At 32.1% G+C, this 12,363-nt stretch overlaps 1 protein-coding gene across 5 annotated transcripts in view; it reads left to right on the top strand.

Annotated features, from left to right (window-relative positions):
• LOC111624170 (heterogeneous nuclear ribonucleoprotein 87F-like) overlaps positions 1-12,363 on the top strand; it is an 88,323-nt gene that overhangs the window by 9,003 nt on the left and 66,957 nt on the right. For all 5 annotated transcript variants that reach the window (XR_002756530.1, XR_002756529.1, XM_023366977.1 and 2 more), the window contains exon 2: positions 199-462. Coding sequence is in view for 3 of the 5 variants with exons in the window: in XM_023366977.1 (XP_023222745.1) it covers positions 199-462 (264 nt within the window). In the remaining 2 variants the exon portion in view is untranslated. The remainder of the gene's footprint in view (positions 1-198; positions 463-12,363) is intronic.

Raw genomic sequence — 12,363 nt, 5'->3', positions numbered from 1 at the left:
CCTAAGATTTATTTATATGCATGTTCCTCTATACAAAATAAAAATTGTATTTTGGACTTTTTTTCTGTTTCAATGCATGTGTTTCTAGTGTAAGGCAATATTAACTTTACTAACTAATTTTTCTATCTTTTAGAATTATTAGTAATCTCTAAGTGTACAATATATTTCCTATTATAAAATCATGCTTTTTATTTTCAGAATGAACAAGAGCCTGAGCAATTTCGTAAATTGTTCATTGGTGGGCTTGATTATAAAACAACGGAAGATTCTCTGAAAGGTCATTTTGAACAATGGGGTGAAATTGTTGATTGTGTCGTGATGAGAGATCCTAATACCAAAAAATCTAGAGGTTTTGGATTTATAACTTATAAACAAGCATATATGGTTGATGATGCACAAGCAGCTAGACCCCATAAAGTTGACGGAAGAGAAGTGGAGCCAAAACGTGCTGTTCCAAGAGAGGTTTGTGCTGTTATTAAGATAAAACAAATATATTTTTTATATTGAGTTTTGTAGGGAATTTTATTCGTTCTGAAAATTTGCTTTGGATGTTTTCAGGATTTAAACTGTCGCTAGTATTTTTACTAAAATGTTACAAGAATTTAGATTTAGCAACAACTTTCTTGGCACATTTCACTAAAAAACTAACATTTTTCAAGTGGTTAAAACATCTTAGTTTTTAAGATGTTTTAACTAGTGAGGGGACAATACCAAAATTCCTCTCAGTTCTGATTCTGCCAAAAACTCTTGATTCCAATTCTTTTGAACGTTTATTTTAGTTTTGAAAAATTAACCAGTCGGTTGCGCGGTACTCCAATTGGAGTAACCGGTTTTAGTTACATTGTTGCGCAGTACTCCAATTGGAGTAAGTGTCAATTTTTTTTCGTAATTATAATTCATGTCGCATATCCTTCTTGCGAGTTCAGTGCTGCACCTTTCTTTTGCTATATCATCCTGGTGTTCGGTCAGGCGGGCAGCCAACATTCTTGCCATGGCCCCAATATATCTCGTGCTGTTCCCCGTTACAGGATTTTCTAATGGAATTGCACAAATTCCTGACTTCTCGAGAGTGGAAAACTTGTCTCGGTCATTGCAGAGCAGTCTGCGCAAGTTAGGTAACGGAGATAGGGGCAGGAGTAGACCATGTTGTTTAAATATGCGGCAAATGCATAGAGAAAGCGGACCGAGGTATGGTAAGGCCAGTTGTACAAACATAACTTCTTTCCTATACTTAACATAACTTGTATATACTTATTCAAGGTAAAGAAGAATCAAATGAATGCCTAGACTGATTCATCTTGAAAAACTAATTTTTTAAACTTAAACGATTAATAACGATGAACACAATGAGTTTTAAACTATTAATTAATATTACTTGGCGTGAATATCATATTAACCTATATTAAAAATTTCTTTTTTTAATTTTTTGAATTCTCGAATTTTATAAATTTTTTTAAATGTACATAATATTTTGAAGTTAACAGTCATAAAGTGTAATATGTGAATGATAAAAGGCAAAAAACAGATCAGATCTACAACAATTTTTAAGTGAAATATTGCAAATTTAAAAATTACTATAAAAACCAGAAAATGTCATGCAACAATGGTGTTGTTTCAGATTATCGCGATGCACAGCTGACTGGTTAACAATTTACAATATGAGCACAGTGCATTCATTAATTAATAAACCATCAATCTTAAGAATGGAAAGTGATCGGAAAATCCAGAATAAATGATTTGAACGTAATCCAAAAATTCTCCATTTATATGTAGATGTGCATTTTATTGTGTAGTAGAAAATAAACTTGTAATCTTATTGCAGATAAAGTTAACCCAAAGAATGGGGGGTACATATAGATCATTACCTTTGTTAATTAAAGGTTAATATGCCAACACTACTCCCAAACAAATTACAGCTAATACCCTTTTACTAAAAAAAAATGCCATCGTGTCATCTAAGGTTGCCATCTTTGAAAACTGCTTCAATGACATGACAATTTGGGAAAGGTAATGAGAAGATGCACTTCTTTTTTAGTGCTTCTCGCGATTGGCATGCCATAAAATTCTGTGGTAATGTGCAAAGCATCCGCTATGATTCGGCACTGCTTGACCAAAGGTTCAATATCATATAGGTGATGACTACAATGACAAATTCGTCAGGACTGACACCACTGTGTCTTTCAGACAGACACAGAAACCGTTATTTTCATTTTTCTTGAGTGGTCTCGTGTGTAGGTGCTTGGGCCCGGGATGGAGATGATATGAGACAACTGGAAGATGTGCATGCTGCTACGAATTTAACAATTAACAATACCTATTTATTTACATAACAATAATATACAATTGTTATACATAATTAGATGGTGCTAATTATGTATAACAATTGTAGAAAAAACTAATCCTTATCATTAATTTCATGGGTCCCTGATCATGAGGGAGAGAGTTTACAATTATTTGCACATAAGTAAATACCTTAGTAGAAGTTGCTGATCCTTTTCAGAATTGGTGGATTGATGTACTCCTGGTCTGCAACTTGGTTTGAAAGAAGCTTTGATGAATCAAAAAGGATGGATGTCTTGAGAAGGGCAGAGGATGGGCAATGGCTACTTAAGTGGTATCCAAAAGGGATCGAGCACGAACACTAGTCCAAAGGTGGCAAACTAACGATGACAACAAACTCCCTGTCATGTCATTGGACCCGTTCTTTTATTCTGGGGGTCCTCCCCTCGCTGCTCTTACCTTTTTTTGGTTGTTACACATTCGATATGTCACCTTAAACAAGGAAGCAAGTCTGTGGGAAAAATGGTGCAGCTTGGCCTATGTGGCCTTTGCACCATAAAACACCAGTTAACTGTGGGAAAAATTTTAATCATATCCTTTGACTTTTTTTCTTTTAGGTCAAGTCTGGGTTCACAATTCCATCATATCTAACACTAAATGAGGTTCGGCAAATGATGCAATGAGCCGAACGAATATCATCATTTCAAGTTAACCATCATCATTATTTCAACTTTTGAATTAATTCACTTGCCAGGCTTTTCTAAATGTACAATTGTATATACTTATTCAAGGTAAAGAAGAATCAAATGAATGCCTAGACTGATTCATCTTGAAAAACCAATTTTTTAAACTCAAAAAAGTGATAAATTTAGTGCAAACAATTATTTTTACTTAAAATTGTTTGAAATGCATTTGGAAATTTAATGTGTTACAGCTCCATTTGTGAATCATAACAAAAACTTTAATAGTTAGTTACAATGAGAAAGTCATTTTATCATTAAAAAACACTTCTATATACATTAGTCTAAACCAGTGGTTCCCAATTAGTTTTTCCTGTGTACCACTTCAAGAAAGAGCTCAAAATAGCATACCCCTTATAGCAGCAATTCATATTAATCTATACGAATATTATAAATTTGAAGGTAATTCTGTCTGTCTGTTACCTTTTCATGTCTAAACCGCTGAACAGGTTTTAATAAAATTTGGCACAGAGATAGCTTACATGTTGGAGATGGACATAGGCTACATTTTACTGTGAGAAAATTCGATATAATGCAGGCGAAGCTGTGGGTAGTGATAGACAGCTAGTGATAAATAAAATAAGTTTTTTACATTTATTACCTTTAAAATNCTACAACAATTTTTAAGTGAAATATTGCAAATTTAAAAATTACTATAAAAACCAGAAAATGTCATGCAACAATGGTGTTGTTTCAGATTATCGCGATGCACAGCTGACTGGTTAACAATTTACAATATGAGCACAGTGCATTCATTAATTAATAAACCATCAATCTTAAGAATGGAAAGTGATCGGAAAATCCAGAATAAATGATTTGAACGTAATCCAAAAATTCTCCATTTATATGTAGATGTGCATTTTATTGTGTAGTAGAAAATAAACTTGTAATCTTATTGCAGATAAAGTTAACCCAAAGAATGGGGGGTACATATAGATCATTACCTTTGTTAATTAAAGGTTAATATGCCAACACTACTCCCAAACAAATTACAGCTAATACCCTTTTACTAAAAAAAAATGCCATCGTGTCATCTAAGGTTGCCATCTTTGAAAACTGCTTCAATGACATGACAATTTGGGAAAGGTAATGAGAAGATGCACTTCTTTTTTAGTGCTTCTCGCGATTGGCATGCCATAAAATTCTGTGGTAATGTGCAAAGCATCCGCTATGATTCGGCACTGCTTGACCAAAGGTTCAATATCATATAGGTGATGACTACAATGACAAATTCGTCAGGACTGACACCACTGTGTCTTTCAGACAGACACAGAAACCGTTATTTTCATTTTTCTTGAGTGGTCTCGTGTGTAGGTGCTTGGGCCCGGGATGGAGATGATATGAGACAACTGGAAGATGTGCATGCTGCTACGAATTTAACAATTAACAATACCTATTTATTTACATAACAATAATATACAATTGTTATACATAATTAGATGGTGCTAATTATGTATAACAATTGTAGAAAAAACTAATCCTTATCATTAATTTCATGGGTCCCTGATCATGAGGGAGAGAGTTTACAATTATTTGCACATAAGTAAATACCTTAGTAGAAGTTGCTGATCCTTTTCAGAATTGGTGGATTGATGTACTCCTGGTCTGCAACTTGGTTTGAAAGAAGCTTTGATGAATCAAAAAGGATGGATGTCTTGAGAAGGGCAGAGGATGGGCAATGGCTACTTAAGTGGTATCCAAAAGGGATCGAGCACGAACACTAGTCCAAAGGTGGCAAACTAACGATGACAACAAACTCCCTGTCATGTCATTGGACCCGTTCTTTTATTCTGGGGGTCCTCCCCTCGCTGCTCTTACCTTTTTTTGGTTGTTACACATTCGATATGTCACCTTAAACAAGGAAGCAAGTCTGTGGGAAAAATGGTGCAGCTTGGCCTATGTGGCCTTTGCACCATAAAACACCAGTTAACTGTGGGAAAAATTTTAATCATATCCTTTGACTTTTTTTCTTTTAGGTCAAGTCTGGGTTCACAATTCCATCATATCTAACACTAAATGAGGTTCGGCAAATGATGCAATGAGCCGAACGAATATCATCATTTCAAGTTAACCATCATCATTATTTCAACTTTTGAATTAATTCACTTGCCAGGCTTTTCTAAATGTACAATTGTATATACTTATTCAAGGTAAAGAAGAATCAAATGAATGCCTAGACTGATTCATCTTGAAAAACCAATTTTTTAAACTCAAAAAAGTGATAAATTTAGTGCAAACAATTATTTTTACTTAAAATTGTTTGAAATGCATTTGGAAATTTAATGTGTTACAGCTCCATTTGTGAATCATAACAAAAACTTTAATAGTTAGTTACAATGAGAAAGTCATTTTATCATTAAAAAACACTTCTATATACATTAGTCTAAACCAGTGGTTCCCAATTAGTTTTTCCTGTGTACCACTTCAAGAAAGAGCTCAAAATAGCATACCCCTTATAGCAGCAATTCATATTAATCTATACGAATATTATAAATTTGAAGGTAATTCTGTCTGTCTGTTACCTTTTCATGTCTAAACCACTGAACAGGTTTTAATAAAATTTGGCACAGAGATAGCTTACATGTTGGAGATGGACATAGGCTACATTTTACTGTGAGAAAATTCGATATAATGCAGGCGAAGCTGTGGGTAGTGATAGACAGCTAGTGATAAATAAAATAAGTTTTTTACATTTATTACCTTTAAAATACTATCCTAATAATATTGAAAATAACATAAGGTTATTTAATTTTAATGTTACAAATGTGCACGATTTTCTTTGCACAATTTTGTAAAATCTGGTTGCTTTTTGGTCAGCTTCAATCTCAAGTCATTTTCGAGTTGAAGTCGGTAACGATATTTAGTTTTCATGTTTGTCATGGCCGAAAATCTGCTCTCGCAGAGGTGTGTTGTGCAAAATGGTAGTAAATATTTTATTTCCGCTTCTCTGACATGATAAATGTCTTTTAGGTCAGCCCAAAAATTACTCAGTGATTGCTCTGCAAAACAACTCTTGAGTCTGCTGTTTCATGAAATGTCTATTAATTCCTCTTGGTCAGAGATGGGAAGTTGGTCAGTGGAGTTATTTGGAACAGCAACAAAAATTTTCAAAATTAATTTCACAAAAACAAATTATGTTAATTTTTGTTTCTTGCGTAAGAATTTCATTTAGGTATTGTCACAAAATGCATTTTTTTGATGAAATTTTGAGAATATTTTTAGTTATAAATAAATGAATTTGTGCATTCAACATCATGTTATAAATTGCCAAATTTTTGATGGTCCACCCATTATTTTTTTTATTGCTTTATCTCATGCATTTAAATTTTAAATCGACTGGTTTTAGATTGCTGCACATACCCCTTCTTACAATTTCGTGTACCACTAATTGGGAACCATTGGTCTAAACAATACCATAAATACTTTTTTCAGCAACACTAATTTCTATAAAATAACATTTTCAACCCTTTTCACAGGTCTGCATCATGTTGAACAAAAAGATTTGAACTGTCTTCTTAATCAGTGCAAATCTTGTTAACCTGATGCAGATCTGTGAAAATAAGTCAAACGTTCATTTAATCCCTTTAGTTCCCAGCAATTTTTGATATTGATGTAATTAAACATAAAAAGTACTTAAAACTGAAAAAACGAAAGAAATGCGTTAGTTTTGAAGAAAAAGCTTCAAATTTTATTTTCCATTGTCTCGTATTTCTGTGAAATCTGATGCTGATGAGTCATTGTGCTTACAGCTGGATGACCTTGAGAACAGCTGGTGTTGGATTTGCCGGGACATTCTCATAGAAGTCTCGGGAGGCAAAGGGTTTAAAGTAGGGTGAATACTAGCTGGCCGTATATTTTCAAGTATTTTTAAAAAATTACATTTTTTATTGCAATTTTCAACCCCCCCGACTCAATTAAACTTATATATAATAAAATATATTAATTAAAAAATTAAAAAACTATTGGAGGTTGTTTTTGACATCAGAAACTAGCTTTAAATAACTTTACCAAAGTAAAATCCATGCACTAGAACTTTAGAATGATGAATGAAATTTGATATAAAAAAATCCCATTAAAAACAATTAAGCGTTAATCATGCGTCATTAAAGGTAGATTAAAATTGTGATAATTTTTTGCACTGGAAAAAATTTTTGAAAATATTTGGAGACTTAAAAAACATCCCAAAAAAATTTTGGAGGGCCCAAATGCCCGAGTTTTATGTAATGCTATGTAACCTGCCCGAGTTATCTTGGGCTAGAAACTAAACTGGTTAAACAATTTTTTGTTGTTGTTCTTTAACTCTACACCCTATGGGCACTAAGAAGGCTTCTTTTAGCAAACCCATTTTAGCTTAATGGTGAGGGACAGGGCTGTCATATCTGGGCAAACCACCCCAAAAGAATTCCTGAGGATTTTTCAATCTGTCCAGATTTGATCCTGTGTCCTCTAGAGCAGTTGGATGCCACCTTAACTGCTTGGCCATCTTGCATTCATTTAAACAAATTAAAGTGTTGCTGAAAAAGTATTTAAGATGTTTTGCAAGCATTTATCATTATAAGTAAACATAATAAATGTTAAAAATACACACAACAATTTAGACAACTAAATTGACAGACTTTTCATTAAACATATGTGGAAACTTTCCAAAGGATAATCTACACTGAGACTAATAACTTAAGTTCCATTTTATGCAGTCTGTTTTAATTAGGATACAAAGATCAGTTTGTTCAAAACACTAAATACATTTGTTATAGCAACAGCTACATAGAACATGGTTATTAGTCTCAGTGGAGGTTATCTTTCAGAAAGTTTCTTCATACATTTAATATTAAAAATTATAACATTAATAACATTTTTTCCAACAGTTAGTTATTGAATTTGTTTTTTTACACACTGTTGAGTGTTAAAAGTTTCAGTGAGATGACATTTAAAAACACTCCAATTGGAAAATGTCTTGATTAAGAAATATCAGCAATTTGTTAAATGTCTCCATAAATGGCCCCAAGATGGAAATTGAGTTTTATTCAGTGTTTGTTGGCTGGTGTGAATCAAAATCAAGAAGGATTTATTGAATAATCCTTCTTGATTTTGATTCACACCAGCCAATATAGAGAGGTTTTCAGCCCAAAACATGAACATTGGACGTCGCATGTTGCCATATGGCAATTCTAGAAGGTTGACAATGGCGCGTACTATGTCTAGCATGGCGAGTAGAAGTTTGGCTGAAACTTCATTTTTTTGTGTTTGGAGTTAAAATTATGACGTATTTTATTAAAATAATGATTACAATATTATTCATAAATGCTTAAATAAATAAACACGACTTTAATCCAGAAATTATTTAATTATTCAATTTTTTTGTAGGTGATGTAAAGTGCCTATAGAATTTACATATATTTTTGTTCATAATAGCTTATCATAATTCTGTAGGAGTAGGTTTGTTCTTTCACAGCATTTTCTACCATCAGCAGCGTAATATGTTTGTAAATTTTCTAAAAATTTCCCAGGCTGCTTTCAGATTTACGTAAGCCACTACTACTACCAACAAAAGTATGAGGTGGTCCTATTGTACAGTAGTAGACATGATGCTAATTAAAAATAATTATTTAGTGTTATTAATCATCCTATAAATACTTTAAAATAGTTTAATTTGTTTATTTACCTTTGCTGGTAACATTCGTCGTTGTTAAACGTTTCTGCCATTTTTCAACAGTATCCTATGAGTCCGTGCGTGACATGAACATGTGGCACAACGTATTTTACTTGGAGTTCAAATGTCAAACATGTACATCTACTTGCCATACAAGCTTAACGTTTGAATTTTTGCCGTAACATCTCTAATGTACAATACTTGTGGGTTTGAAACGGTAGATTTATGGTTATATTGATAGTGCAGTACACTGTAATAATGTATCGTATCTATGAGAATAAACAAGTGTTTAAACAGTAACGTGTTGTGTATTATTCTGGGCAGTCTCATGGATGAGAAATGTTAGTTTCTAAAATTTTGCTACAATTTTTTAGTAAAATTAGCTTAGCTTAAAATTCAATGTTGAAATTCTTCTCTGTTGCCTGTGATGCCATGTTTAATTTTCGTCAATGTTAAGCGTAACAAATTTTTTAAATAATAATTGTGTTCACTGTGTCATTAAAAATTATTTTTTTGTGTTGCACAAAGAAAATAAATATATTGAAAAACAAAACAACAACAAAAAAACTATATTTCAAAAGTTCGTTTTAATATAAAAATTGTTATGCATAGCAACATCTAGTATCAAAAACGTTCCGATGTAAACACGAAAATATTCGGGATTGCCCATGCAGGTCAATGAGGTCAACCTGAATATTTTCAGGAACAACACAGGACAGGTTAAATACTACAGAAAATTTTTTGCTAGCTTAAACTTTGGGTGTTTTATTTTTTTTATTAAAATACTTTTAAAAGTTAATGCAAATTTCATATTTAAATAATTTACTCAACTGTATATTTATTGTCAAATTGATAATTGTATCAAGCTTTTATTTTAATAAGTTGTAAAACAATTACAGGAAATGTTATACAGTGCCTCTTGTTAATCTGGTCATTCCTTGCAGAGCAGTGCCAGAGTATAGTGTAGGCCTAAAAGCAATGGATGACATGATCTGTCACTCTTTAGTACCAATTTTTTTTGGAGACAAGTGGGCAAATAATATAGCATGCAGAAATGAAACCAACTAAACAGGAAAATGGTGTGTGACTTGACTATGATTTCTCCAACAGGATCTCTGCTGTTTTTAACCTGGGAAATTTCATCAATTTTTTTAAAATTTACTTTTTCGTTATTTTATGTTAAAGTTGAGGAAATTTTGCAAATAGAAAGTATAATTAACTCACAAACCGTCAGAATATATTTGAATTTATTGATTTTAAACTTGCTTATTAGTTTTTTAAATTTTTGCTTGTTATGGCATATCACAGATTGTCAATAATCAATGTGTAGCTTATTTGCGACAGAACTCTGAAAATTCTTTACTTGTAAGAACCTGTAATATCTGAAATAATTGCATTGATGCTGTCTTAATTTTTAACCATGCCCAGTAACTTCAGTAACTGCGTTATGCCAGGTTGTGCAAATTGGGCAATGATACAAACAAGTATGAAGTTTTTCTTTATAAACCTTGTTATTAAAGCCAAATGAATTGCTGAATTATCGGGCTGTAAGCTCGATGCTATTAATAAAATAGCCAAGGTAGACAAATCAAGAATACTAGACAGCAAAAGAAGTATTGTAATGCATCTCGAAAATGAACTATAAATCTTCCAAGCTACAGGTGAAAAAACACACAACATCCGTCTCCTCAAATGCATTAATTAAAGACAATTCCGTCCACATCAATTGAATCAAAAAAAGGCATTCTATTAAAATAAGAATCAGATTGAGTGATCAGGGTATTGACTATCTTTGCTTTTTAAAATCTTATAAAAATTTACAATAATATTTTGTATTATGTTTTATTTAAAAAACAAAAATTGCCTTCTAACTTAGATGTTTGATCTAAGTTTTTTTTTTTTTTTAGTTGTAAGCAGTTTCCAACAAAGTTTAATAAATTTTTTCTATTTATGAAAATTTCTACGTAATTCAAAAGTAATTTTTAATATATGTTTCACGTAGCATTATTATTAATATGATTTTGGAAATTGCAGTACATATTAAGTACTTTAAAAAATGAAAAATAATTTATTATATCCCGAGATCCAGTTCATTTTTTTTTTCCGGAATCCTGGGACAAGTAAAAGACCGGGAAATGTGACTAACATTTTCATGGAAATGATCATGCTGGAGGATATGTCAGATTAGTGAGGGTTTATTATATACTGTATATTACTGCTAAAGCCTATGAATAATAAGAAGTTAGAATTAAGGACTTAAAATTTGCTACACTGTGGTTTAATATTCAGACAAATCACATGCTATATACAAAAAAAATCTGTTTGGTTTGGGGGCAATTTTTACATAAATTATTTGGTTTAATCCTTTAATAGCATTAGTGCCCCATGTGTCTTGTCAAAATTCAAAATTTTTGTTTTATCCAGTTGAGATATAATGCAAATGAGCAATTATTTATTGTGATATTGCAACATTATTTTAAATTTATTTAATTTAAAATATTTGCTCTCAATTTTAGTAGTATCTTATAAGTCTACAATTTTCAAAGTGCAGCCCAAATAGATGTGTGCATGCATGTATAATTTTGTAATGGGTGTTTTTACATTCTTGGGCTCGTGGAGTGTCAAAACATTGAATTGCAAAAACCAGGGAAACCAAAATTTGACTGATCACAATACTTTTTTCTGTTGTTTTATAACATCTAGAAAAGTAAAATAACATGTTAAAATAAGAAAAATCTTCCTAAGGCTAAGACGCCACTACCGTAAAAATGGCGTAAAAACCCCTCGCCGTAAAAGCTTTTAATCACATGAGCCTGATATCTTACGCCTGAGCAGGCTGTAAAACCAGTGTAAAAGCGAGTTGAGCTATGTTCAACTTTCGACGCGAATATGGCCATAAAGAGGTACCTTACACCAATCAGAAGTCAGTGAAATCTAGGTCATCGTGACACTAGCTAAAATGGCGGAAAACGAGTTTTTGTGTACATTCTCTCGTGGCTACCCTAGAATAGATCCGGAAAGATTTATCGAAAGTATTCGTGTATCTACGACAAGAGATAACCTGATTATAGTAATGGATACCAAAAGAAATCCTTCAATTTAGAGGAGTATATAATAAAAAAGCTAAGCTTTTAAAGTGCTGTATATTATCTTAATAATACGATAATAAAAGTTAGTATATTAAAGTAACGATATTATTTTTACTATATTTGTAATTATAGTACAGAAAATACTCATAGAATATAATCATTGTCTTTTTATCGATATATCACATATACAACCGTCTTCCGTTTCCACCAATTCACGTGCGAAGAAGTATTTACTTTCGACACTTTGGGCAGCACCGTCGGCGTAAAAACTTCGCCCTGGCTGGACCTCCACTGTAATCCCAGCGCAAATGCAAATAGGTCACGTGATTAAAAGTTTTTACGGCGAGGGGTTTTTACACCGTTTTTACGGTAGTGGAGTCTTAGCCTAATTGTCCTATAATAGTTTTTTGTATAGATGGTTGTATTTAGTGATTTAGGTTTTAACTTAAATATTAAACTACAAATAAAAAAATATACTAATCATAAGAATTATATCTGTATAATTTTTATTATATTAAGAAGTTTCAGAAAAATGTTTTTTCTTTTTTTTTTTCATTAATGATAGTTGTTAATTTCTGTTAGTATTAATCTTTACATTAGAATT

This window comes from Centruroides sculpturatus, unplaced genomic scaffold, assembly GCF_000671375.1.
Source record: "Centruroides sculpturatus isolate CEXI.00-Female unplaced genomic scaffold, Cexi_2.0 scaffold70, whole genome shotgun sequence".
NCBI lineage: Eukaryota > Metazoa > Arthropoda > Arachnida > Scorpiones > Buthidae > Centruroides > Centruroides sculpturatus.
This window is presented reverse-complemented; position numbering and strand designations above follow the sequence as displayed.